The 27,512-nt window shown below is 40.8% G+C and overlaps 1 protein-coding gene across 1 annotated transcript in view; it reads left to right on the plus strand.

The window, feature by feature from the left end:
• F8 (coagulation factor VIII) overlaps positions 1–27,512 on the plus strand; it is a 694,472-nt gene that overhangs the window by 493,160 nt on the left and 173,800 nt on the right. Inside the window, exons 19-20 of the mRNA XM_053474021.1 lie at positions 4,660–4,773; positions 4,882–4,953. Coding sequence (XP_053329996.1) covers positions 4,660–4,773; positions 4,882–4,953 — 186 coding nt within the window. The remainder of the gene's footprint in view (positions 1–4,659; positions 4,774–4,881; positions 4,954–27,512) is intronic.

Raw genomic sequence — 27,512 nt, forward strand, 5'->3', positions numbered from 1 at the left:
AAATATTTCTTACTCTAATTTAGTAATATAGAGCCTTTTGGGCTTCTGGTCCTCTTTTAAGAGCACAAAAAATCTGTTTCATCCCTCTACCAAATGTTTCTCTAAAATATCTGGAATTTAACATCGATAATCTTTCATTAAAAAAATGGGCAGAAAAAGGTCTGTTAAAATACAAACAATTAACAAATGTCGACTTTATTAAAAACTTATGTTAAGGTCTTATAATCAGACCTCAACTAGGTCTGACTATGAGACTAAGATCCAGATCCCCCACAGCGATGCAGGGGACCTGGATTCTCCTGTCCCCCCCCCCCCACTTACGGGTACTTCTGAGTCCCCGGTGCTTAGTCCGGGCAGCGTGTAGAGCTCTGCGCGATGGACACAGACAACCCCTGCTGGTAGCCGCACCTCCTCCTGGCTGCAGCGGAAGCTCTACACGCTACTGTCAGGGTCCTTCCAGGCAGCGGAGCTGCATATCTCTGTTTTTCCCTGCCTTGCCTCCGTTCCCATGTTTTGCTGTGGTTCACTCCTGGATTTCCATATGCTCTGTCCTGAACCTCTGATTCCTTGATTCTAGTTCTGCTCTTTGCTTCAGCTCTGTTTCCTTTATAAGTTGTGCCCCACCTGTGTGTTCTGTTTCTCAGTCTGTAGTCTAAGGGTATGTCTCAGTGCTATGTGTTTGGGTTTCATGTTTGTTTGTTTGTTTAGTTTATCAGTACTTTCGTATGCAGGGCTTAGCGTTAGGACGCACCGTCATTGGATTACTTTGGCGTAGTGGTGGGCTAAGCATACTATGGCCATATGATGTGACGGAATCTCCAATTGTTATTTCATAGTCCTAGGCTAGTTCCTGTATTCATGTTTGTCTGTCTCTTATATACCTTTACCCTCCTTCCTTGAATCATCTGAGGATTTCGGTTCCTCTCTCCTCTCCCCATGTCCCAGTTAATATGTCCTATCCTTGCTTAAAGGAGAAGCGTCCGAGGATTCCGACTCCTCACTCCTTCCCCTGTGTTCCTTGCCTTGTTCCCTGTCCTTTCTTGTGCCCTGTATCGTGTATGTCTTGTCTGGTTATGTTCCTTGCCTGGTCTCCCTATCCCTTGCTTGTTATGTTTCTTCTATAACCTCTGCTTAGCTTCCATACTCCCTGCCTGCAGCATCCTGCACATGATTCCAGTGCTACGTTTCATGCCTGCTCCAGGGTGCCTGCAGCATTTCTCCAAGTTCTGTTCATTTTGTCAGATCCAAGTTTTCTTCGGATTTCCACATCCAGCCAAGTTTCGTTCTGCTCTGTTCTGGACTACATCCGCTGCTATGTCAGGGCGCTGGTGTGTGGCTGCACAACCCAAGGTGCTCAACACCCGGGTGAGTGCGGTCGCCCTGCACCAGGCCCTGTCCTACTCCACTCCTGCGCAATACCTCCTGAACACAATCTTTGGGCGCTCTGGGTCTTTACAGTCGTCTGTATGGACCCAGTTCCTGACAGCTACCCAGACTACGCACCGGGGACTCAGAAGCTCCGGTAAGTTTGGAGGAGGGAGGGAGGGGGAGGGAGTGTTAAATGGGGGGCATAAGGCATTTCTGTAGACAGAGTGCTCTGTGAAATGCCTTTTAACCCCCTTAATGCCACTCTGCCTCCAGAAATGCCTTTTAACCCTCTATACGCCACTCTGCCTCCTGAAATGCCTTATACCTCCCTATATGCCACTCTGCCCCATAATATTCCTTTTAACCCCCTAAATGCCAGAGTGGCATATAGGGGTATAAGGCAATTCTGGAGGTAGAGTGGCACATAGGGGGTCAAAAGGCATATCATGGGGCACAGTGGCATTTAGAGGGTAAAAAGGCATATCATGGGGCACAGTGGCACATAGGGGGTATAAGGCATTTCTTGGACAGAGTGGCAAGCCAGGGGGCAGATGTGCATAACTGGGGGGGCAGGTTGAAAAAAAAGGAAATAAAAACAAAATATTTTTTCAATCATAGCTTTTATAAATATACGGTATATGAGAATTGTTTGCGTCAATACCAAATATTTAAATTATTGCTTTGCTGTTTGTCTAAATTTGGATGTGTGTATGTTCTGTTTTGTACGTAATAAAAAAATAAAATAAAATAAACCCCATCAACATCTCAGAATTCAAGGCTTCACAGAATGTCTTCAATCTGACCTAATACTTCAAATTTAGACTTTATTAGTGTTCCTAAAGTATTTGTTTCTTTTAAGCTTTAGTGTCCAATTATTGAACAAATAGATTCTTTCCTATTATCCACTTTGTATTATCATAAAATCATATGTCCCACATAAATTAAATAAATGCCTTTTTGTTTTGATATTAGACATTTGCCAATGGGCAAGTGGGTTTGTTTTTTGGCCCATTTGTTTTTGGGAAGCTAATTTCATTCCCTGCCCATTTGGTTCGGGTGAAAATGTAAGGATGTTTTCAGTTCAGGAATGACATTTGTTGCCCGGTGCCCGTATTCACTCTCACTCACTCTCTGACACTCTGATTATTTTGGTATATTTGCAATTTGCACAAATACAAATGCACAAGTCTAATGGATATTACTAACTTATCCATGGTGTGCATTTTTAACTACATACTATGTACTTATCTCTTTGAAGTAAAGACCATGATAGAAAAATATGGTTTTAAAATAACAGCTTAACTGGCAGGTCCTGCTGCAAATATATATATATATATATCAATATTAGACCCTGCTGCCAATATATATAAATATTAGACCCTGCTGCCAATATATTTTATATTGAAAAACTTGGACCATAGGAAAGCATTTCCTTGGGTCCCCCTCCACGCTCACTAGCATGCTCCCTCCATTACCACACCAAAAAAAACACACATGTAAACAGCACGTGTATAGATCAACTGAATAAGACATACAAACCCTGAATTTGCAGGTATACATAAATAATGTATGGAAACATAGCATAGCAGTTATAGAGCAACAGAAAACACAAACCCAGCATTGCACGTATAGATGAACTGTAAATCACATGTAAACTCAGCACTGAAGGTATAGCTCAAATAAAGAACACATGGAAACAGCACTGCAGGTATTAATCAACTGAATAAGACATACAAACCCTGTATTCGCAGGTATACATAAATAATGTATGGAAACATAGCATAGCAGATATGGATCAACAGAATAACACACAATAATCTATACAACAATCTATACCCAGCTTTGCAGGTATAGATTACTGTATTTGCTCGATTATAAGACGAGGTTTTTTTCAGAGCAAATGCTCTGAAAAATACCCCTCGTCTTATAATCAAGGTCGTCTTCTAATCAGACCTCAAAAAAATGTCCGCTGGGGCCAGGCTGCTTACCGGTGCTTTGGTCGCGAGCAGCGTCTCTTCTAGAAGCAGGAGAACAGGAAGCTAGCAGAGTGTCACATAATTCTGCCTCCCCCCTCCTTCCTCTGGGGGCAGGGCCAGAGAAGTTGCTCGCACAGCCGGGCCCCTGCAGAAGTCTTCGAGTGAGAGATCTGCAGTTCAGGTAAGGGGGTGGGGGAGGGTTTTTGTGATTAATGTGTGAAGTATGTGTGATTAATGGAATGAATGAGTATTTAAATGTTTGTGAATGAGTGTGTGTGTGATAGCATGGATGTGTAAAGGGGGTGGTGGTCATAGCATGGCATAGGGAGGCTGTACTCACACTCACATCATGGGGCAGAGTGGCAAATAGGGGGTATAAGGCATTTCTGGGGCCAGAGTGGCAACCCTGGGGGCAGATGTGCATAACTGGGGGGGCAGGTTGGCAAATAAAAGGAAATAAAAAAAATATATTTTTCTCAATCATAGCTTTTATTAAATATGAAAAAAATGTTTACATGAATTAATATTTACTAGTAAAACTTTTTTTCCTATAGGGTAGTCTTATATTCAGGCTTTTTGTTTTTTCCTAAATTAATATTTAGATTAATATTTACTAGTAAAACTTTTTTTCCTATAGGGTAGTCTTATATTCAGGCTTTTTGTTTTTTCCTAAATTAATATTTAGATTTTGGGGGGTCGTCTTATAATCAGGGTCGTCTTATAATCGAGCAAATACGGTAATTGTAATCTACATAAAAACTCAGCATTAAAGGTATAGATATAACCCCATAAATTACAGGCATAGATCACAGGTTGCACAACCTAAAGCCATCCTTGGCGTCCACATTGCCAACAAAGTACCTGACCAGCACCCAAATTACACACACAGGACATGCCATTTTTGTCCCCAAGCAGCACAGCATGAGTTAACTTTGTCCCCAAACAGCCTGTCCTGTGCCATTTTTGTCCCATAAACAACCTGCCTGTGCCATCTTGGTCCCCAAGTCTCAAACACCCTGCTTGTGCAATCTTTGCCTTTCCACAAATCAATTATACATCTATGATACAAACACTTTTACAGTCACTCACTAATTCACACTTTCATGTGAGCTGGAAGTCTCAGGGAGGAGAGTGAGGAGCGTCGAGGGGTTGCTGAAAACGTATTCATGAGCGACCGCTTGGTGCCCCTCTCTCTCCTCTGCATAAAAAAAGTAGTGTTTTAATTGGGGGGGCACACAGGGGAGCACAGCATGATGTGGGGGGTCATGGCCCCCCCTGTCGACACCACTGTAACTTATTTGCTTGTTTGCTGCAGGTGTGTCTGTAACCCTTGAGATGGTCCCCCATTCACTGGGCCTCTGGCGGGTGGAGTCTGAAGGAGAACATGAAGACTTCGGAATGAAGGCCCTTTACCTTGTATATGATCCACGTAAGCTCATTGCAGTTGGTACAGAAGTGTGCATTGAATTAAGCAAAAGAATAAATGATGTTTTGGCATTTTTTAAATTGGTAGTAAAAAAAGAACTTGATTTCACAGGTTGTCGGCAACCACTTGGTTTTTCATCTGGAAAAATCAAGAACTCTCAGATTTCTGCATCAGGATATTATGGTAAGAAGCAACGTTTTAAAATGTTGGATTCAATACACAGAGCACAAAATAAAGATTAACACTAAAGAAAAACATTAGACAATGGGTGATTATAATTTATTAACAAAGGAAATAAAATGTTAAATATAAAGTTCTGGATTGGCAAGCAATAGCAGTGCAGATTTCTTTATATTTCTCTAGCATATCAAAACAAAGTTAATATTCAGTATAAACTAAATGCTATGTAAACGTAGAAGGGAAGAGACGGATTTCCAAGAGCTTGAATAGGAAATTATTTCATGCCACATTATTTTAAACAAATATAGGAAACAGGAAACAACTGTGTTGGGTAGCATGATCTATGTAACTTGTGTTTCTTCGTGTGCTATGTGTATAAAACTTACAACTAATCCAACAACAGATACATTCAAACACACATTGGTGAACAGATTGAAGGCTTATGTGTTTGTCCAGCTACAATAACTAAACTCATCCAGGAGAATAAATATATGGATGCATTTATAAGACATGCACTGATAATAAGACAGATAATGTGTCTAATTTACTCAATCTCTGTTCTATATTTATCTAATGTTAGGTTTGTACTGAAAGCTTCCACTTCACCCAGAAATCAGCAGAATATAAATATTACCGGTAATACTCTCCTAATGTAGAGCCACTAACTCCTCAGTACTCTCATGGGAAACTAAACCACAAAAGAGTGTTCATACATAAAGGGAACTTTTTTTTGCATATAGTGTAAATTCATATGATATGTAAAGCAAATATATATTCACGATTGTGTACTCAAAAATAACCAGAGGGAGAAGGCTTATCACAGTGCCATTTTGGCAGACGTTCGTGCCTGGTTATATCTGATCCTCCATTCGGGAAAGAGAACATCACCGGAAGTTTGTGCCGTGTTAAGTTTGCGAAGATGCGGTACAGATCTGAATGCACAAGTCTAAATATATACATATACATACATTATATATATATAATGTATGTATATGTATATATTTAGACTATTTATATATATATATATATATATATATATATATATATACACACACACACACACACACACAGTATATAAAATCACTACCTACAAACTCTTTTTTTCACAAATCTGAGTTTATTAAAAGGATATACAAAGCATATTTAGAATTTCTAGTACACAAGTTGTAGAGAGTGGATCATAAAGAGGCGTACAATGAAAAAGGTATGGCGCGTAATGTCACAGGCGTGAAACATTGTACATTATGGGGTGAAACAAACACTCCACAAAAACATACATTAACAAGAGCACGCGGCCATGTTGCAAAGGGACTCCACCGACGCGAGTGGAAAAACAAACAGTACGAAATACATCAGGCAGCAGTACAAGAGAAATGTCAATCAATGTAGCGCCGCAGCATTCCTGAGAGTACCCATAATCAGGTGTATCCTGAATGGTATAGAAATAACAAAGAAAAGAACATAAAACAAGGACCATAAGTCCAGTCCAGTGGAGAAGCATAAATAAAAGTAACCCAATGTACAGAGAAAGTGTGTGAGTGCCAAATCAGATAAGAAGCAATATATCATAGCAGGAGGCTCGTCACTGTGTTTGCGCAATAATGGTAGCGCCAGACAGAAAGTTGGGAAATGCCGAGGGTATAAGGAAGGATTGCCATGGGAGCCATTTCAGAACATGTTTATAGTCAAGGCCCCCTAGAGGACATAACTAGCTCCTCCATCTGGTGAATAAAGTTGACGTGAGACAACCATGCAGAGAGGGGTGGGGTGTCCGTGCACCTCCAGAACCGAGGTATAACTGCTTTAGCAGCGTTAAGTAACTGCATGGTGAGAGAACGTTTGTAGGAGACATAGGTGCGTCGTGAAATGGAGCAGAACGCTGGCTGGGTCGAAGGGAATGTCAGGGTCATCTACAAACCGTATTATACGAAGAATAGTGGACCAGTAAGGCTTAATCAGAGGGCAGTCCCACCACAAAAGGAGGAAAGTACCCCTAGAAGATCCACACCTCCAGCAGGCAGGTGAGACATGAGCAGCAAAAATGTGTATGGTTGCAGGGACCCTATACCAGCGCGTAAGTAGTTTATAGGCAGACTCCTGGAGTCTACTGGAGATCGAGCAGCTATGGGTGAGCATAATGGCGTTATCACAAGCCTCCGTGTCCAAAGTGATTCCCAACTCGCCCTCCCATAAACCGAGAAAGTAGGGCTTAGTGGAGATGCGGCTATCAACATATAATTTATAAAGTCGGGAAAGTAAGTGGGAAGACGCCGCAGAGTCTGCACAAAGGGACTGAAAGGGAGTCAGTGGTCTGTCGAGCAAGGGCAAAGGAGAGAGAGATGTGATAAAATGTTTAATTTGATGGTGGAGGAATGTATGTTGAAAGGTGGGAGTAACACTTCGTAACACCCGGGTAAGAGGAGCGAAATTACCTCAACTGAGAAATGTGGAGACTCGGAGAACGTCTTCTCCCTGTGTCATAAAAGGGCGGAGGGCATTCTCGCCTTCAGGCAAGGGGAACTCCGGATTGTGCGAAATCTGAATCATAGGGCCAGGAGGGCCAATAAGGCAGTGATTAGTCTGGGATTACCGTAGAATACGAAGTGTTGGGGCAATAGTGGGGTGGGACTGAAGCAATGGTGTAGTGTATTTGGCAGGTAGCCAAGGAATGACTGAAATGCGTCGAGAGAATAGAGAACCCTCTATATCAGGGAAGCCCATACCCCCCGCCAACTTAGGACGAGATAGGTGTGAGAAGGCCAATCTGGGAGCTCCATTAGACCATATATACCAGGCGAAGATCCAGCGGTAGCTCCGAAAGAAAGCCTGAGGAATAGAAATAGGAAGGGCTTGTATAAGATAGAGCAGTCAAGGTAAGACATTCATTTTGATTACCCCATGTGTCCGAACCAGGAGACATGGGTGTAGGACCAGCGGCGCAGGTCTGTGGCAATCGTAGAGAGTAGCGGTAGAAAGTTTTTAGCGTAGAGGTCTAAGGGGTTGGTCGTTATTTGGACACTCAAGTAGGTGAGAGAGTCGTCAGTCCAGTGGAAGGGGTAGTCACGGGAGAGAAGAGTGCGGTGGGAGGGATCTATATGAATGCCCAGGATCTCAGATTTTTGAATGTTAATCTTATAGCTGGTAAGGGAATGAAAGGTTTCCAATTCTGATACAATTTGTTGGACAGAGATCAGCACATCATATCGTCAGCATATATAGCCAATTTGTGTTCCGGATCCTCCACCCGGATCCCTTTAATACCTACAAACTCTTTAAGCCAATAGTATCATTAAATCTATAATGCAGAGTAATATGTAAAGTAGATTTGGGCATGGCAAGCAAAATTGGTTTTGATGAAAATTTTGGTTTGTTTTTTCGCATTCTTTTTTGGGCAACAAATTTTGTTTCCTGCTGTTCAAAATTCAGGGGTATTTTTTGATTTAGAAACATCATTGAAAGGGAGTTCCCAAAGTCCCTGACACCTTGCGGACTAATCTTAAGGTTAAGGAAGAGATCAACACTCGGTTTTGCGCTGCAGGACTACCAACACCAGCAGTACTTCACCGAAGGATACACACATCGAGCCTCATGCTTCTCCAAACATTGGACCAGTTTGATTAGTTGATCCTTCAGAGTAAGGAAAGTGATATGGCAGCAGCAGTAGTATCAGGGTGTTTGGAGTATCCAGCCCCACCATACAGGACACTAAATTTCCCCCAAAAGAAGAAAATTACTTATTTATAAGGAAGGAGTAAGGAAGGGTATTGAGGCTCAGGGCAGGAGAGGTAAGGCGCTGGCAGACAGTCATATCCAGCCACAAGACTGACCCTCAATATAAATAAAAATGGATCCCCCAGAATAAGGAACAAGAGAGAGGAGCAGAATCAGCAGTAGTATGGCACTGGGCCTGGACAGGCAGGCAGGCACTGGCAGATGATAGGCACATGCAGCCCCTAGAAGCAGGACAGAATGTCCCCAATATTACACAAATTGAAATAAGGATGGTGAAAGAGGAGCAGCATCAGTAGTAGTAGTAGTAGTAGTTCCCTTTGGAGCAAAAAATGTCCGCTGGGGCCAGGCTGCTTACCGGTGCTTTGGTCGTGAGCAGCGTCTCTTCCACTAGCAGCAGGAGAACAGGAAGCTAGCAGAGTGTCACATAACTCTGTCTCCCCCACCTTCCTCTGGGGGCGGGGCCAGAGAAGTTGCTCGCACAGCCGGGTCCCTGCAGAAGCCTTCGAGTGAGAGATCTGCAGTTCAGGTAAGGCTTATCCCTCCAGGAACATCAACCCTTTTGCAAATATTTGTGTCATCAGCAAAAGACATGTCCCTTACCATCAAGACCTTCTGCAATATCACTAATAAAAATATTAAAGAGAATGGGTCCAAGTACAGATCCCTGAGGTACCCCACTAGTTACAAGACCTTGCTCCAAATATACTCCATTGACTACCACCCTCTGTTGTTGTCTGTTGTCCCCGGTGTGTAGCTGGGGCAGCGTGTAGATGTCTACGCGATTCGCGTAGACAACTTCCGCTGCAGCAGGAAGGAGGCGTGGCTAGCAGAGGGGGTTGTCTGCGTCCATCGCTTTATTATTGAACCCGGCCAATTCAATTTACCCCATCAAATCATACATTTTCTTAAAAGTAGACACCTCATGGGCATTTAACATGCCAGTATTTTAACTCGAGAATTGTTTAAATATATATATCGCTCATTTTAGGACTTGCTCATAAAAATACAGTTTTATATATATACCATATTTGCTCGAATATAAGAGAAGGTTTTTATCAGAGCAAATACTCATCTTATAATCGGACCTCAAATAGAGGTCTGACTGTAAGACTAAGATCCAGATTCCCTGTTGCGCTGCAGGGGACCTGGATCCTCCTCTCTGCCGCTGCTGCCGGCACTTCCTCGGGGGCTTCCATCATAGAGGTTGTCTGCGCACAACGTGCAGATGTTCAGCAGCTGCCAGAGAGAATGATCCACCACAGCGCTGCAAGGGACCTGGATCCTCCTCTCTGGCAGCCGGTGAACGTCTGCACAATGCAACCTCCGCTTCTGCCAGCACTTCCTCTGGAGAAAATTCTTTTCGCATAACGTTATGCGCATAACGTATATCGTCCGTCTGTCAGTCCGTCCAATCCCTGTTGGCGTCGTGTACGCGATTACGTAGTCGCGTACATCATGGAAAGTCAAGGCAGCCGTCCTCTCGGTACTGCGTGAGTTCGTCCGGACATCTTTAGATCGCGTCGTGTAGTTTTTCGCTTTGGTTAAAAATGTATAAGATACAGTGGTAAAAAGGAGATTGGTTGTCTTATCGATCTCACTGAATGAATACACATATACAGAAATACAATTGGTATAAATATTCCTCAATAAAAAATCAACTAGTAAAAACCATATAGGTCTCTCTGTGATTATTTGACATGTATACTTTTTTATGAAGAATGAGAAAAATATATATAGACATACTATCCTTATACTTAAATTAAAATTAGATCAAGGTTCATATATTTAATTATCAGTAATAATAAATATTAAATGTTATATCTTAAAAGAGAATAGGCTTAATTACACCAATATATTAAAGTGCAAATGTAATAAAGTGCAATTGTTTTTTAGAACATATTCCTTAAAGGGAAATATACATAATTACATCAATACATTTATAGTGCAAATATAGTAGAACAGACTTAATTGCATCAGTATATTAAAGTGCAAATATAATAAAGTGCAAATAGAGGAGGAAGGAAGTGCGTCTCATTGGAGAAGAAGGTGCCACGTGCAGGTAAGGATTTTTTTTTTTATGTCATGAATGCAAGGATGTCCAGATCTGTATTTAATCCACCTCTCTTGTGAGTTTGAAATTTAACAATCCACTCTGTCTCTTTCCTCGCTAGTTCTTGTGGTAGGTCTCCACCTCTCCAGTGGGGAGAGATAACATCGATACCTATAACTTTGAATTCTGGTAGGGAAAAGGCTTTGCACTGGTTACAATGCTTCGGGACACTGTGTTTAAGATTCTGATTATGAATACCACCCAGATGTTCAAGGCCTCTGATTTTTAGCTCTCTAGTAGTTCTACCGATATAATGGGTCCCACATCCACATTCGAGAAGATATATAACGTTTTTGGGCTTACAGTGAATAAAGTGCTTGATTATATATTCTTTTTTGGTGTTTGTGCATGTGAATTTACTGATTGTTTTTATTTTGTCGATGACACGTGATACACAGTTTACATTTTCCACATCGGAAAAAAATAGGACTTTTCTTGAATAGAGTATTATGATTTTCTTTAACCTCTTTTATTTCAGGTAAAACACTAGGAGCCAATATTGATTTCAAATCAACGCCAGATATTTTTGGATTCTTAATCCCCTAGGAATTAGATTGTTTTTTATATAGTGTTCTAGAAAAGTTATTTCCCACCACTTTTTAATTTCTTTTTTGGCCAATCTCTCTAGATGGTTAAAAAGTTTAGTAGATGGGTGTGTATCTTCATTATCTGTGGTAAATAATGTATTAATTTTGAGAAATCTTTGTTCTGTAGTGCTAGTGTACTGGCTATTGAAGTAAGCCATAACACCACGTGAAATAGTAATAAAGGAAGAAAACAATATGTATGCAAAGAAGAAAAGCAACCCAAAGTCCATGTGTAAAATAAATAAAAAATAATAATAATAATGAATACTCCCCAATCAAAAGCAGCTTCCAATAACACTCTTCCTCAAGGTGTTTAGCAACACAATACAACAACCATGGAGCGCATATAGATGAGGAGAAAAAAACAACAATAATAGTGCAATATGTACACACAATTAAATAAATAAGTAGGGTATCAGATCCACTCACAAACAAGTTGGATATCAGGGTTCAGCCCCAGCCCTGCAAACTGGCAGGTGTGGCCTCCCCTTTAAGTGGTCTGCCTGGAGTTAAATTCCTCTCCACAGCTTGCTGTCCTGTTTATTTCTGTCTGTTTTTATGTACCTTTGCCCTCTTTCCCTTATACATCTCGGCTCCTCTCTCCAGCCCCTGTGTTCTTGGCCTTGTTGCCTTTCCTTTGTGGCATCCTGTACCATGCATGCATGTCTTGCTATGTATATAATTAATGTGCTGTGTATTTATGGTCAGCTGTGTTTTGTTATACCATTACCCTGCCTCCCTCACCTGAAGCCTAGATGACTCACACCTGATCTGATGAACAGGATTTATATCCCTGCCTCCCAGTAACAGAGGTGTGAGTTCATTAAGTTCTTTGGAGCCATAGTTCATGCCAGACGCTGGATCTGCCTGTTGGATTTACCTGCCTACCTGCCTACCTGCCTACCTGCCTACCTGCCTATCGCTTTCACCCGGACTGCCTATTTGATTTCCCCTTTTTTGCTTGCTACCTGTCCCAGACCCTTTTGAATACTTGCCTGGACTTTTCTACCCTCATAGGCACAAGGATGACCACAGCGGTAAAGTGAAAAGGAACACATTAAATAACATACAGCAATGGTACATCGGTGCTCAAAAGTTACTAACCAAACCTAGAATGAATGGTGCCAAGTCCAAACGTACCAACCAACGTACGTTTGGACTTGGCACCATTCATTACCAGGCTTTTTGCTGTTTTCAGCCTTTCTTCTAGGTTTGGTTAGTAACTTTTGAGCACCGATGTACCATTGCGTACCAATGATTTGAATCATATCATTTAATAAAGATTTACTTTGTATATACCTTTTTTCCTTACGTGCTCTCCTTGCAATAGGTTTTGGTGTTTTATATATGTACAGTGCACGTACCTCTACCATCATTGGTAGTTTGTTTGTTTTTGGTGATTATTGCTGCTATATAGATGAAATACTCATTATATGGAAGGGCTCTGTATCTTTCCTTGAGGAATTTATAACAACTCTTAATACCAATCATTATGGCTTTTTACTTCTAATATCAGCAGCACATTGGTTGATAATCAGCAGAATTGGTGTTGCTGGCATGTCTCGATATTGAGACCCCCCCAATCGCCTTGTGATTGCTCCGAAGAGCAACCACAAGCGCCATCATGTAAATGATGTTGCCTCCACTCACAAGATGGCGTCACCAACATGGAAAGGGTTAAAATACCAGCATTTGTGTATAGTGCAGTGCAGTGTATAGTTTTCAAAAATATGTGGTTTGATATTGTATTGGCCGGGTTCAAAGATAACTGAAATAGCACATGGGGCAGAATGACCAGCTTTGGGGAAAAAATGGTTTTTAATTTTTATGCTTATAGCTTAACGGGTTTGGGGGTTGTGAACGGGAGCAGGAGGGTTATACTGGGTAGATGTTATGCTAAGGCAATGGGATATAAGGTTTTTTAATTTTATTATTATCTTTTTTATATATATTTTTTATTTTTTTTATTTAATTTTTGGTATTTTTTTATATATATATTTTTTTTAAACAAATGGTTAGAGGTCCTCTTAGGGACCTCTTGAACATGTTATTAATGCCAGTGATGTCACAATGACATCACTAAGCTCACTTTACTTTTTTTATTATTTATATTATTATTTTAATTATTTTTTATTATGTTTTTTAAATGACTAACCTTTATTTTTCTTAGTTTTGTGTTTCAGCATGGGAGGAGGGTGGGAAACATGGTCCCCTGCACCAATCACACGCTCTATCGGCATTTAAAAATGTAACAGCTTTCCGGCTTTCATGCTGGTAGCTGTTACATCAGATCGGACAGCAGAAAGCTGGCGATGCTGGCTTCTGCTGTCAGGGGGGGAGTCCAGGTTGTCAAATGACAGGGATATGTCCCTACCGCTGCAAGAAGGGCAGGACATAGCCGTACGTCCATAGGGGAATCTTGGGAAGCATTTTTTGGATGTACCAGTACGTCCATAGGGGACTGAAGGGGTTAAGGGGTTAAACAAAAGTTTACAGATAAATACTACCCAGACCTCCTATTACATAAAGATCTGATGGAAGTTAGAAATATGGATAGACAGGACCTTTTAGTGGATAAAAACAGTACTCGTAATCAACAGGAAAAAAATAATAAAAAAATCAACTGTTCCATTGTGAAATAAGAAGAGCCCTACAAAAATGCTGGCCAATTTTAGAAGGCGACCAATTTTTAAAACATGTAATACCCCCTTGTTCGAGTATCTTTTTTTAAAAAGTAGAAAACCTGAAAACAATCGTAGCTCCGAGTGCTCTTCCACAGATTAAAACAGGAGCCCCAAGCCATTTTTCACTATAAAGAATTTCTTGTGCATTAGAATTGATAAAGTTAGCCCACATTGGAGAGGGGGTAACATTATTAAAAAATTGTCCCAAAGAGAAATAAAATGGATTTATAAGTTGAAAACTCTAAAACCAAGGGGACTCAATACAGATTTGGACATTATCTCATTTTATTATTACATCACATATGGTTTTCTCCTGTAGCCAAATCTCTTGTCATCTTATCTTGTGCATGTATAACAAAAACCCAGATAATAAAAATTATTTCTTTCAATTTGTTTCCATACTTTTTAAAAAGTTTTTTCTATAAAAGTACTTTTTCACATATTTTAACTAAGTTCATATTTCAATGTGAGATTTTTGGTATTTGATATATATATATTTCTTAATATTTTTGCAAATTAATTTTAATATAACTTATAAAGACATTTCTTTTAATTTACTGGCCCTTATTGATAATTTATATAATATTTTATGTACTGTTCCTTTTTTGTTGTTTCTATTCCCTACAAAATTTATTTGAGTCAACAAAGAAATTCCCACAGAATTCTATGGTCTTTATATAAGAATTGTTAGAAAATATATACCTTAGAGAACTTTTAGGCGCCTCTGTGGACTTTTTATGTAGTAGAACATTTGAAACACAATTGAAATGTATAGAGAAAATGATGGTGGAAGGCATAGATACGACGGTGGAACGCAAGGAAGTGACGGTGGAATGCACGCTGGAACGCATGATGGAACACACGCATCACTTCCTGTGCTGGCTTTTATAGGTGACCGGAAGTAGGAAGAGTTATCGTTTCTGTACCTATTTAAAGACGGTTGCGACTAGTTCCCATCCAGTAGAAGGACCATGTCCTTTCCAGGAATAGGAAATAGCTTGCTCAGTGTGCATGAGCTATTTTCTATCCAGCAAAATTACCTTTTCCCCCCTAGTGGTCAGGTCCTGTACAGGGATAGGAACTATCCAACTCATGTAAAGAGAGCTAGTTTTTATCCCTGTAAAGGACCTTTTGCTCCATCGTGGCCAGGTCCTGTTAAAGCATAGGAACTAGATGGTTCATGGTAAGAAATATGGTTACCATCCAGCTTAAGGACCCTTATACCTCTAGCTCACACAGCTCCCTTACAGGGATAGGAACTAGATGGTTCATAGTAAGAAATCTAGTTTCCATCCAGCTAAAGGACTTTTATACCTTCAGCTAACAATGGTCCTGTACAAGGATACAATCTCTAGTTCTTATACTGCAAAGGGACCTTTATACCTCCAGCTCACACAGGTCCTTATACAACCAAGTGATTTTTTTTTTTTTGAAGAAAACGATGTTGAAGACATGTCAGCTGCAAATCTATGGTGCTCTTATAAGGCAGTAATAGGAGGACATTTTATTAAACTGGGGACCCAAGCAAAAAAAAGGCTGATACTAAACTATCTGATTTATATATTACTCTCTTTCAACTAAATAAAATTAACAAACAGACTCCCTCAAAACTCAATACAGAGAAAATTGAGGTCTTAAGACACAAAATAAATTTAAAGCTTATAGAAAAGACTAATAAAGCCCTGATGGCCCTAAATGCTAAAAGATACTACAAGGGCAATAGGGCGGATAAGATGCTTACTAATCAGTTAAAAAAAAGAGAGAGAGGAAAATGATTACCAAAATAATACACAAGGGCAGAACCCTCTTAGCCCCGGCGGAGATAGGGCAGGCCTTTAACGAATTCTACAAGGATTTATATAACCTATCAAATAACGTGGAAGACTCAGACTTAATGGATTACTTTAGAAAGAGGTCTCTGCCCAAGCTTACTGAAGAATCTTTATATAGTCTGAATAGAAAAATAGCCTTGGAGGAGGTCCAGAGGAGAGTCCGTGAGTTAAAAGAAAATAAATCCCCTGGCCCGGATGGTTTTAGTGCATGTTTTTATAAGATTTTTTTGGAGGAGCTCTCACCTTATTTAGTACGAGTATTTAATGAAAGCATAGACAAGGGTGCCTTACCGGAAGAACTACTTAGAGGCAATATAACACCAATATTAAAAACAAATAAAAACCCAGAGGAATTAACAAGTTATAGGCCGATATCCCTGCTCAATTTGGACGCCAAGATCTATGCAGGAGTCCTTGCCGAAAGGTTGAGTGCAGTTCTCCCGCAATTGATCCAAATGGACCAGGTGGGGTTTATTAAAGGACGGCCAGCCGCTAGTCATATAAGGGCCCTAGTCGGCATTCTTGAGGAAAACTCAACGAAGAAGCTTCCCCATGGCAGAAGCATTGAGAGCATTTGGTCTTGAGGGGAGAATACATCGGGCAATAATGGCATTATATACTAAGCCGATGGGTAGAGTTGTAGGCCCAGGAATAAAATCAGATTGGTTCTCCTTCTCCAACGGCACACGCCAGGGATGTCCTCTCTCGCCATTGCTCTATGTCCTAGCCTTGGAACCTTTAGCGATAGATATTAGGGCAGACCAAGGAGTGGTGGGCTGCGGAGAAGATGGGACACAAAAGATAAAACTATACGCAGACGATGTACTGTTGACTATTAGGGATCCAATAAACTCAATGAAACATATTATGTATTGGATTGACCAATACAGTACGGTTGCGAATTACAAATTAAATATCAATAAATCTATTGCACTTCCATACAACCTTGATATAATACAAAAACAGGAGATTGAGAAACTGGGCTTTACTTGGGCCAAGGACTCCCTCACGTACTTGGGAATAAGAATTAATACAGCCCCAGAGTCGTGGATGGAGATTAATATTCTTCCCCTGATAAAGGAAATGAATCTCTCCTTTAAAAAATGGCAAGGAATGTTTATCTCTTGGTGGGGGAGAATAAATGTAGTAAAAGCATATATCCTCCCTAAGTATATATATATCTTTAGGATGATTCCCTATATAGTGCCAATGAGTTGGACAGAATTAATTCAACGAGCAATAAACAGATTTATATGGGGAGCAAAAAAACCTAGGCTAAAACTACAGGTTATAGCTAAGGACAGGAATCATGGGGGCCTAGGAGTTCCCCTTATTCAGGAATATGCACAGGCGGCCTTATTTTCTCAAGCTATAGTGACACAAAGTACCAAAGCCATACAAGAAATATGGTATAGAGGGGAATTACCAAAAAGATCTCAACATAGACAATTGCGGACTCTCTTCTGGACTTCCTCTAGGCAAGCTATAGAATCAGCTAAAATGGGAACTAGTTTAGTTCTTAGACACTTATTAAGCAATTGGCACTAGCTGAAAAACAAACTTGGACTTGAAGACAAGTTAATACCTAGTCTTCCAGTCACCATCATAGAATATATGAACGAAAATCTAAAGTTATCCAGTTGGACTCAGAGCGGCATAAACTTAATTGAGGATCTGCTAGATGGAGATACTCTTAAATCCTTTAATGAACTTCAACTCGAATTTAACCTCCCTGTCGGGGAATGTTTCAGATATTTAAGAGTGAAGAGCTTTTTGACAAAAGCCCTAAACTGGAACCAGGACCAGACAGTTCAAATTTCCTTTAAACACCTGGTGGAAAATCCTGATCATAAAAAACTGTTAGCGAAAGCGGTAAAATTGATTAGAGCTTGTAAAAATGAACATATACCCCCAGCATTGGCTAAATGGGAGAAAGACTTAAATATTAAAATAAATCATGAAGATTGGAATAGAGCCCTAAATTTAACATACAAGAATATACACTGTTTAAATTTAAACGAGCTTCAATACAAATTGATGAACAGATGGTACTTAGTTCCTACATTACTAACAAAGATGTTCCCTAATAATTTGCCAAACTGTTGGAGGTGTGGAGCGAGAAAAGGCGATATGTTACATATATGGTGGAACTGTTTGCCAATAAAAAGATTATGGCTAAAAGTTTCCAATAGATTAGTAAATAAGTTAGGCCCTCATTGGAAGCTAACACCAGATAGAGCACTACTTCATTTAAATCTACCTAATCTTGCTACCAAAGATATGCAATTCCTATTACACTTATTGACAGCAATAAAAATAGAAATAGCCAGGAAGTGGAGATCATCTGACTTAATCCTATGGGCAAAGATAAAAGCCCAACTGACATATCAATGTCAAATGGAAAAGGGGATCTTGTCCCAAACAGTATGGAGTACGATAAAGAATGTAATCTGGGAAAACTGGTTAAAATTTCTCTCCGATGGAGAATTGGATGAATAGAGCAAATTTATTAATGAGTGGAATCCCGTCCAGAGAAACTCAGACACCTGTTTTAGATAGTACAGTAAGATCGAGACTAATGGAATCCTTTTATGTATGTTTTGTATTGTTTGTAACTGTAATGTGAAATTGTAGTATTGTTATTTTTTTTTTGTGGATAATAAAAAAAAAATAAAAAAAAGAGAAATCTAGTTTCCATCCAGCTAAAGGACTTTCATACATTCAGTTAATGGTCCTTTACAAGGATAACAATCTCTAGTTCTTATACTGCAAAGGGACGTTTTTATAGCTCCAGCTCACACAGGTCCCTTACAGGGATAGGAACTAGACAGCTTACAGTGAGAAATCAAGTTCCTATCCAGCTAAAGGACCTTCATACCTCTAGCTAACAATGGTCCTTTACAAGAATAACAATCCCTAGTTCTTATACTGCAAATGATTCTTTGAAGCTCCAGCTCACAGTAATTCTTATGCTGCTAATGAACCTTTATCTGCTGAGAAATTTGCAATCGATAAAGGGAATGATTTGAATTCATCATGTTCGCTGAGATCTGAGTTTGTTACATTCACAGACCTGCTGCTGCCCTTGCAGCTCATTATGACCAGATCTACTCTCCGGTAGGGAGAGCGAGTTGCTCCCAACTCGGTAAAGCTGTAGCAGTGCGAAAAGTGGGATACAGTTGTGACCGAACCCTCCATCACTGGGGCCACTGGAGAGACCTGAGAGCCAGCCTCCTCCCTATCGACTATGGGCGCAGGCCTTGTAGAGACTGTGTGTGGACACAGGGGGTCAGTTTCTACAGATTTTCCCCATGTTTTACTGCTCAGAGTCTCAAAACTCTAATGTCAGCTGGACATCCTGTTGTAGGAAGAAGGCTGATTGTCTTTGCATTGTTGATTTTATAGGTGTGAAGTGTTTCCCCTGTTATTGTGTGAGTTATTAAGACCCCTTGTAGGTATGACTAGGTGTCACTGCTGCATACCCAATTATCAATTACACATTATCTCTGTGTCCTGGCCATTGTCTGTCTCAAGCCAATTATATGTCTATCATCATTCCATGTCTGCATCCCCAACTAATGTAATTATGTATGTCTCATATCAATCTGTCCTTCCCCCGGATATTGTGTTGCATGATTTGATCTAATTACTTCCTTCCTGACATGGTAATTAGATCATGTGATATTTGTCTTGCCCCTTTTTCCTGCTTGTATATATAGCTCTGCATTTGGTTTATCCCCTTCAATCCCCTATGGACGTACCGGGACATCCAAAAAACGCCCATTAAGAAACCCCTATGGACATGCCGGTACGTCCAGCCCTTCGTTCAGCGTCAGGGACACATCCCTGCCGCTGCACGGGAGATCAGGCTGTCGTTTGACAGCCTGGACTCTCCACTGACAGCAGAAGCTGGCATCGCAAAGCCGGAAAGCTGTTACATTTCAGACTGCTGCCACTGCTGACGTAACCCAGAAGTTAATCGGAGGACAGGATATCCCCTGCAGGGGATATCCAGTCCTCCAATGAGGCACAGACACTGCGATCTCAATGCACGTCTGCAGGGGCGGGCTGGGCCGGGGGGCAATTGCCCCCCAGGCCGCCCTGAATCTACATGAAACGGCCGCGCGGCCGATTCGGCCACTCCAGGGCCGTCTTTAACGCCCCACACCGAAATGCCATTGCAGCCGATGTGGCTGTGACTCTTAAAGCGGCCAGCGTGTCTTACGGCCGCTTTAAGAGTCACAGCCACATCGGCTGCAATGGTTAATTATTAAGCGGTCGTAAGACACGCTGGCCGCTTTAAAATCATTAAGCGGCCAGCGTGCCTGCACAGTGCCGCCCAGTGTCCTGTGTGACTCCGCCCCCTTGAGCGGCACATCATATCGTCTATGTGATGGGCTGCTCAAGGGGCGGAGTCACACGGAACAGCTCCTCGTGACAGCTAGAAGAGCACAGCAGCAGTGAAGGATGGCAGCAAAAACGTAAGTATTAAAAAATAAAAAAAAATAGTTGGGGTAATAGGCAGAAGGGGAGCCATATTCAAAGGGGGGGTTGCATGCATTGGGACAACAATTAAATGCAAAATGGGGCTGGCTAGGGGGTATAAGTACACAACAGGGTGGTTGGGGCACCACATAAATCAATACACAAAGGTGGGGGGCTGGGTTTAAATTACATGGCTCAGTCATTAACAATGCAAAGGGGGGCATCAATACACAAGGGAGGGGGCTGGCTGGGGACATCACATAAATCAATACACAAGGGTGTTGGGGCATAATATACAAAGGGGGCTGGCTGTGGGCACAAATCCACATGGGGCAATACACAAGGGGCATAATGTACAAAGGGGTCTGGCTTGGGGCAAAAATCCACATGGGGCAATACACAAGGGTGTGGGGGGAAATACATTAAAACCAAAGGGGGGGCTGGCTGGGCATCAATACACAAGGTTTGGAAAGCATTTTGGATGTGGGTGTCAGTGTTGCAGAGCCTGTCCTGGTATCTGTGTGTTTGGCTGTCGGTGTGGCAGAGCCTGTCCTGGTGTGTGTTTGGATGTTGATGTGGCAGAGCCTGTCCTGGTGTCTGTGTGTTTGGCTATCTGTGTGGCAGGGCCTGTCATGGTGTGTGTGTGTGTTTGGGTGTCAGTGTGGCAGAGCCTGTCCTGGTGTGTGTGTTTGGGTGTCGGTGTTGCAGAGCTTGTACTGGTGTGTGTGTTTGGGTGTCGGTGTTGCAGAGCTTGTACTAGTGTCAGGGCAGGCTGTTTGGGGACAAAATTGGCTCACCCTGGGCTGTTTGGGGACAAAGTTGGCTCACTCTGGACTGTAATTTGTTAATGTTATCTTGGTGCTGGTCGGGTTCTATGTGGGCAGTGTGGACACCAGGGCTGGTTTTGGGGTGTGCATCCTGTGATCTATGCCTGTAATTTAAGGGGTTTTATCTATACCTTTAATGCTTAGTTGTTATGTGATTTCCAGTTGATCTGTACCTGCAAAGCTGGGTTTGTGTGTTATTCTGCTATGCTATGTTTGCATACATTATTTATGTATACCTGCAAATACAGAGTTTGTATTTCTTATTCAGTTGATCAATACATGCACATGCTGTTTACATGTGTTGTTTATTTGATCTATACCTTAACTACCGGGAGTAAGTAAAACAGAGGTGTGGCTTAGTGAATGAGGGACAAAGGGACTCTGGGGATAATTACAGGCAGGGGCCCAAGGAAATGCCTAGGGTCCAATTTTTCCATATTTAAATTTTATTTTGTTACAAAGATTAGCAGTTTTTTAATGTATTAGACATATTTTTTTTTACTCCCAGTCCCATCACATTACATCAATATGCCTTAGAAAATCAGGAAAAGATGGGCATGTATAGTGGGCTGATTCGGTGGCGCAACAGGCCACTTGACTAGACTTGCCCCCCCCAGGCCTTAGGCTGCCAGCCCTCCCCTGCACGTCTGTGAGGACCTGCATAGAGATCACAGTGTGATCGGTGCAGGGGGACCACGCGGACGGGAGTGAGAAACCATGTCTCTCACTCCCCCTCCCGTCCTGAAACAGAAAAGCAGAAAAAAACGTTTATTCATTTAAAAATAATAATAAAAAAACTCATTAAAATAATAATATAAATAATTTTAAAAAAGTTATGTGAGCTGTGATGTCATTGTGACATCACTGACATGTTCAGGAGGTCACTAAGAGGACCTCTAACCATTTATGCTCCCTAGTGCTGGGAAAGTATGGAAAAATCTATATAAATTAGGTATTTCTGAAATCAGGACACTTGAATTGATAAACTTGGAGGGGATTTTCTATCACTTTACCTAATTTTGTGAGGATTCAGAGGGAACATTTTTAAAAAAAAATAGTTTCTTTTTCTAATTTTCACTAGTTTTTACTAAATTTCTCATTCTAAATTTTCAGCTAATCATCCAACTATGGTATCAAAAGAAAGCTCTATCTCTCCTTGAAAAAACAATATATAGTTTACATGGGTACACTATTCACAAGAGAATAATCGCTGAACCGACATAGCGCAAAAATGGCAAAACTGCTCCGGGCTTTGAGGTACCAAAACCCCCTGGGATTGATGGGGTTAAATAAAGGAGTTTTCACCTCAACATGAGTGTTGCCTGATGCTTGGGGTGGGCTGCTATGATCCTTTATTGTCCTTTTCAGGACAATAGCCACACTGTGTAGCTAAGGTTCGGATAGCCACACTGCCAACGCAGCTCAGGTGTAGCGACGTCCCCCCTTCCATCTACAACGCTGGTTCTGCCTGGCACTGAAGGGGTTAATTGTTGGTGTCCCGGCAGGAGGAAGCAACGTTTGGCGGGAGTACCCAGTTTCAGGAGAGTTAAAAATTTTTTTTAAAAAAGGAGCAATGGCTGTTATCCTGTTTATAACATTCATTGCACCTGTTTTTTAACACCACAACTCTTGGCTCCTGAAATTGAGTCTGCCAGGCATTGTGGTGGAGATTGTTAATTTTAGCACTCTAGCAAATAGCACCAGAGCAACACAGAAAGTCTGAACCAGCAAAAGTAGTGAAAACACTCTACTTTTGTCACGAGTTAGCATTATAAATTGGCAAACACTAAGATTGTGTCACTATTAGGCACAATTTCAGTGTGCGCCACCTTTAAAAATCCCCTCATAGTGCCCTTTGACCAGTGCAGTCAGTAATCAGTCCTATGGTCTGACTATTAACTCAGACCTTGTGTAGAATGTTTGTAAAACTTGGTGTTGCCCTGTTGAATACCAAGTATTAACGTCTTCCTAATCAACAGTATGCTCTACAGATAGTACTGTAGTTTGGGGTAGCCGTATTAGTCCAGTGTATACGAATGCAATAAACAGAACGTTGCAGAATCTTGTAATACCTTTTTTATTGGACATGCTTACCCCTGCTCCCCCTTGCCTTATCTGTGCAGTATATGCCACTATTTACTATTTACGACCCTCTTAGTTTTTTGTCTGCAAATTCTTTACCTTGTTGTTTTAACCCCTGTTTTAACCCTGTATCAGAACATGTACTGGTCAGTTTTAAACTGTGTTTTTCACTTGCTTGGTCAGAAATGCTTGTGACTTGATAAAGGGTGGACTCCCAAAAGCTCGTCTATTATTTTAATACTGTTAGTCCAATAAAAAAGGTATTACAAGATTCTGCAACGTTCTGTTTTTTGCATTCTCTACAGATAGAAAACACTTTTAATAAATAAATAAAAACAAAGCTTACTTTCCAATGTTTGGAAAAATGAATGAAACTGGTTTATTTCTTCTGACGCTCTGTAAAGTGGCACTGCGATTAGGTACAACACACATCTGCATGCCTGGTCATAAAGGCAAGAAAAATTCCAGAAACATTGTCTATTAGATTTTATTTACTCTAACTCGGTTTCATAACATACCCATAGATATTCCTAATAATAATTGTGTTAATGTGTCATTTTTATGACTCCAATATTCTTCCATCTGTCCTGGATTCACACGTTAACCCTGTGTGGTCCCTAATCATCTCAGCTGGAGAAAGACACGACCAATGGAGCCTTTCTTGCATATTTTTCCTTGTGTATGATGGGTCAATGCACACAGCTGAGCTGTTCCCACTACCTTTGGACGTGTCCACTGCACAATACTCTGCTGGCAACAGCTTATGCCTGGCTCCTATTCCAAAAAGCACACCACCATGTGGACGCAATCTCTCTCGGGTGCCGGTTACAGTGTCTCTCTCTCTCGGTGCCGGTTACAGTGTCTCTCTCACTCGGTGCCCGTTACAGTGTCTCTCTTGATCTACCCATGTCACTAAAAAGTTACTGTTTTGTGAGTGGTTGGGATAGACTGTAGAAGAAGAAAACAGTATAAACAAAAAAAAAAAAACATTTTTAATTGCAATTCCAAATATATTACATGCGTTATGTCCATTTAATTATTCATGAACATATATTACTATTACTATTATTATGAAACATATTCAGCTGTTGCTTTATTTTTTACGGAGAATTCTCTGAGTCATATTAATACTGTAGATTGTACTAAAACAATCCAAAGTGAAATCAATATTGTGGGATCTAGTCAACTTCCGTTACATTCTTCATTTGTGGATAATGTGTCATTACTCAGCCTTATAGATCTACAGTCTGATCAATATCCAGAAATGGATTCATTTATTGAAGATACTAAAGACAGATTCAAAACTTCTAACCCATTCTTTTATCCTATCAATTCCCGTACTACGTTGATGGACACATTTCAGCATAAGGTGGAACAGGACCTAAAGCTATTAGACGCCAGTAGAAAAAACTCAATTAAAAATCTAACCAAATCACAACATTTGGCGCTTCAGGAACTCAAAACGAATCCCTATTTGATTATTCGTGGAGCTGACAAAGGAGGAGCCACAGTTATCATGGACAGGGCACTATACAAGCAACTTGTTCTTGATATCTTGCGGGACACATCTACATATAAACCAATATCTCATGACCCTACTGCTAATTAAGCAGAAGTTGAAACACATAGTGTCTGAGGGCGTCTCCCTGAATATTCTCTCTACTCAACAACAGGAGTTCTTGTGCCCTGATTTTCCTGTTTGCCCTGTTTTTCATGAGCTGCCTAAGATTCACAAAAATGTTTTCCCCCCTCCCCTTCGCCCCCTATTGTGGCGGGGATAGGGTCAGTGCATGAGAGACTGGGCGCATGGATGGATGAAATGCTTCAACCTTTAGTTATTCGTACCACGAGATACTAAATCTTTATTAACAACTATGAATGTTATACCATGGTCAGATGGCTGTTCATGGATGTCATGTGATGTTGTCTCACTTTATTCTTACATTCCCCATAAACAGGCTGTGGTTGCAGTTCATTTTCACTTAAAGAAATATAGCACATATAGTATTTCTTTACAATCATATGTTTTGGATGTTCTACGATTTTTGTTAGAACATACTTTTTTCAGGTTTGACAGCAATTTTTATTTTCAAATCACTGGTTGTCCTATGGGTGCAAAATGTTCCCCCACTTTGGCGAATCTCTACATGGCCTACTGGGAGGAGAGTCATCTATATGCAGCCGCCAATCCGTTTATATCTTGGATGGGCTGGTATGGCCGATATATAGATGACCTCCTTAAATCTTAAATTTACTCTAGAATGGGGTGGTAATTTTCTAGATATTTGTTTAACCGGTGATGTGGTTGGAGCCAAGGTGGTCACATCTTTGTTCCGTAAACCCACGTCTGGGAACAGTACATTACATGCTTCCAGTTGCCACCCTCGCCATGTAATTCCTTATCTCCCTGTAGGTGAATATATTCGTGCTAAAAGAGCCTCTTCAAATGAATTGAGTTATGACATCACACGTAATGACATTACCAATAGACTCAGAAGAAGTTAATACCATCTTAAATAGAGCCCAAAATATTGTAAGCTCAAAAAAAGTAGTGATTTATTATTCACCATAGATTCAGATGTTTCATCCTTTAAGCCCAAAAAATACGTCAATTATGATCCAAAGCATATTACATTTTCCACTGCATATAGCACTGAGTTCACACACATAAAAGATATTTTATTCAGGCATTTGCCGGTGCTATATGAAAATGATATCCTCAGTGAGATTCTCAGAAATGGTGTTAAAGTAGTAGCGAAAAGAGGCTGTACACTACGTAATCAATTGTCTCCTAGTGACTTTTCAACCAGTGATAATGTACGCAGTTGGTTACATCTTAAAGGATGTTACAAATGCCCTAACCCAGGTGCAACTTGTGTAGTTACATCAAGAAAACTAATTTGTTTAAGTCACTAAGTAATCTCAAAAGCTACTTTATAAAAACTTTTATCAATTGTGATACAACGCATGTCATACATTTAGCAACATGTACTTCATGCAATGTACAATATGTCGGGTGCACTACCCGAAAGTTTAAAAGATGTAAAATGTAAGATTATATGAACACATACATAATTTAGACACAGCTCTTTCTTCGCTACGATCCATGTCCAGTTAATCCAAACATTTTATCGAAATACATAATGGTAACACAACAAATTTAGAAGTAATAGGCACAGAACACGTTCACCCCCCAAAAGGGGAGGAGATTGGTCCCATGCTCTTCGCCTAAGGGAAGCTTTTTAGATTTTATGCCTTGACACAAGATTTCCTTTGGGCATGAATTATAGAAATGACCTAGCATATATTTATTAAGCTTAATATATAATACATTATTATTATTAAGTTGAATCTTTTTCGTTTGTTATACGTACCGGAATTATCACCTGGTGTAGAATTTCCATGTGTGCCATGATTTGTATCAATTGCACCCACTCCATGTGTTGACTAATTATGGGTTAACGAGGGGGCGTGAACATAGATCAACCTCTAGACAAAGTCATTTATATATAAGGTGCAGTAGCAGCAACATACATTTAGGCCATGATTAAGAACCGTAAGGTTTGAAACGCATTGGCGTATTTTCTCTCAATCACTTGAGCACATCTCTTTTTTTTTAACTGGTCTAATTAAATTTTGAATTTTTAAGCCCTTATTTGTGGAGCTGGATCTTCTATCTATACTGTTATTTTTATTATATCACATTCTCATACACATTGTGAAGGTCTCTCAATTACAGACATGGCACCGAGCAGTTGCTGAAAACTTCACGAGCCACCGCTCGGCGCCCCTGCCCTGGACTTAAATTAAAACATCAGGGTTTTTTTGTTTTTTTTTTTACTTTATTTAACATGGAGGATGTTAAATAAAGTAAAAAAAAAAAAACAAAAAACGATGTTTTAATTTAAGTCCCGGGCTGCAGTGGCGCCCTGTGCACACCTCAAAGGCCGGCCCTCGTGGAGGCTGCCGGCCCCCTAGAGTGGCGGGCCAGGTCGTAGTTGCTGCTGGCTTAAGGGGCAGGTGCCCCTTTTGCCCTGCGTTAATGTGGCCGTAAAAGGCCGCATAGGCCCAGTCAGTGCGGCCCTGACTGGGCCTATTTTAAGGTAGGGGCCTGGAGCTGCAGCTCCATCAGCCCGTACGTCAATCCGGCCCTGGGCCGCCCGGCCCACTGGGCAAATGCCCGTTGTGCCCGATGGCCAGATACAAAGAGTTTCAATTGGGGA

This window comes from Spea bombifrons, chromosome 8 (assembly GCF_027358695.1).
Source record: "Spea bombifrons isolate aSpeBom1 chromosome 8, aSpeBom1.2.pri, whole genome shotgun sequence".
NCBI classification, from domain to species: Eukaryota; Metazoa; Chordata; class Amphibia; order Anura; family Pelobatidae; genus Spea; species Spea bombifrons.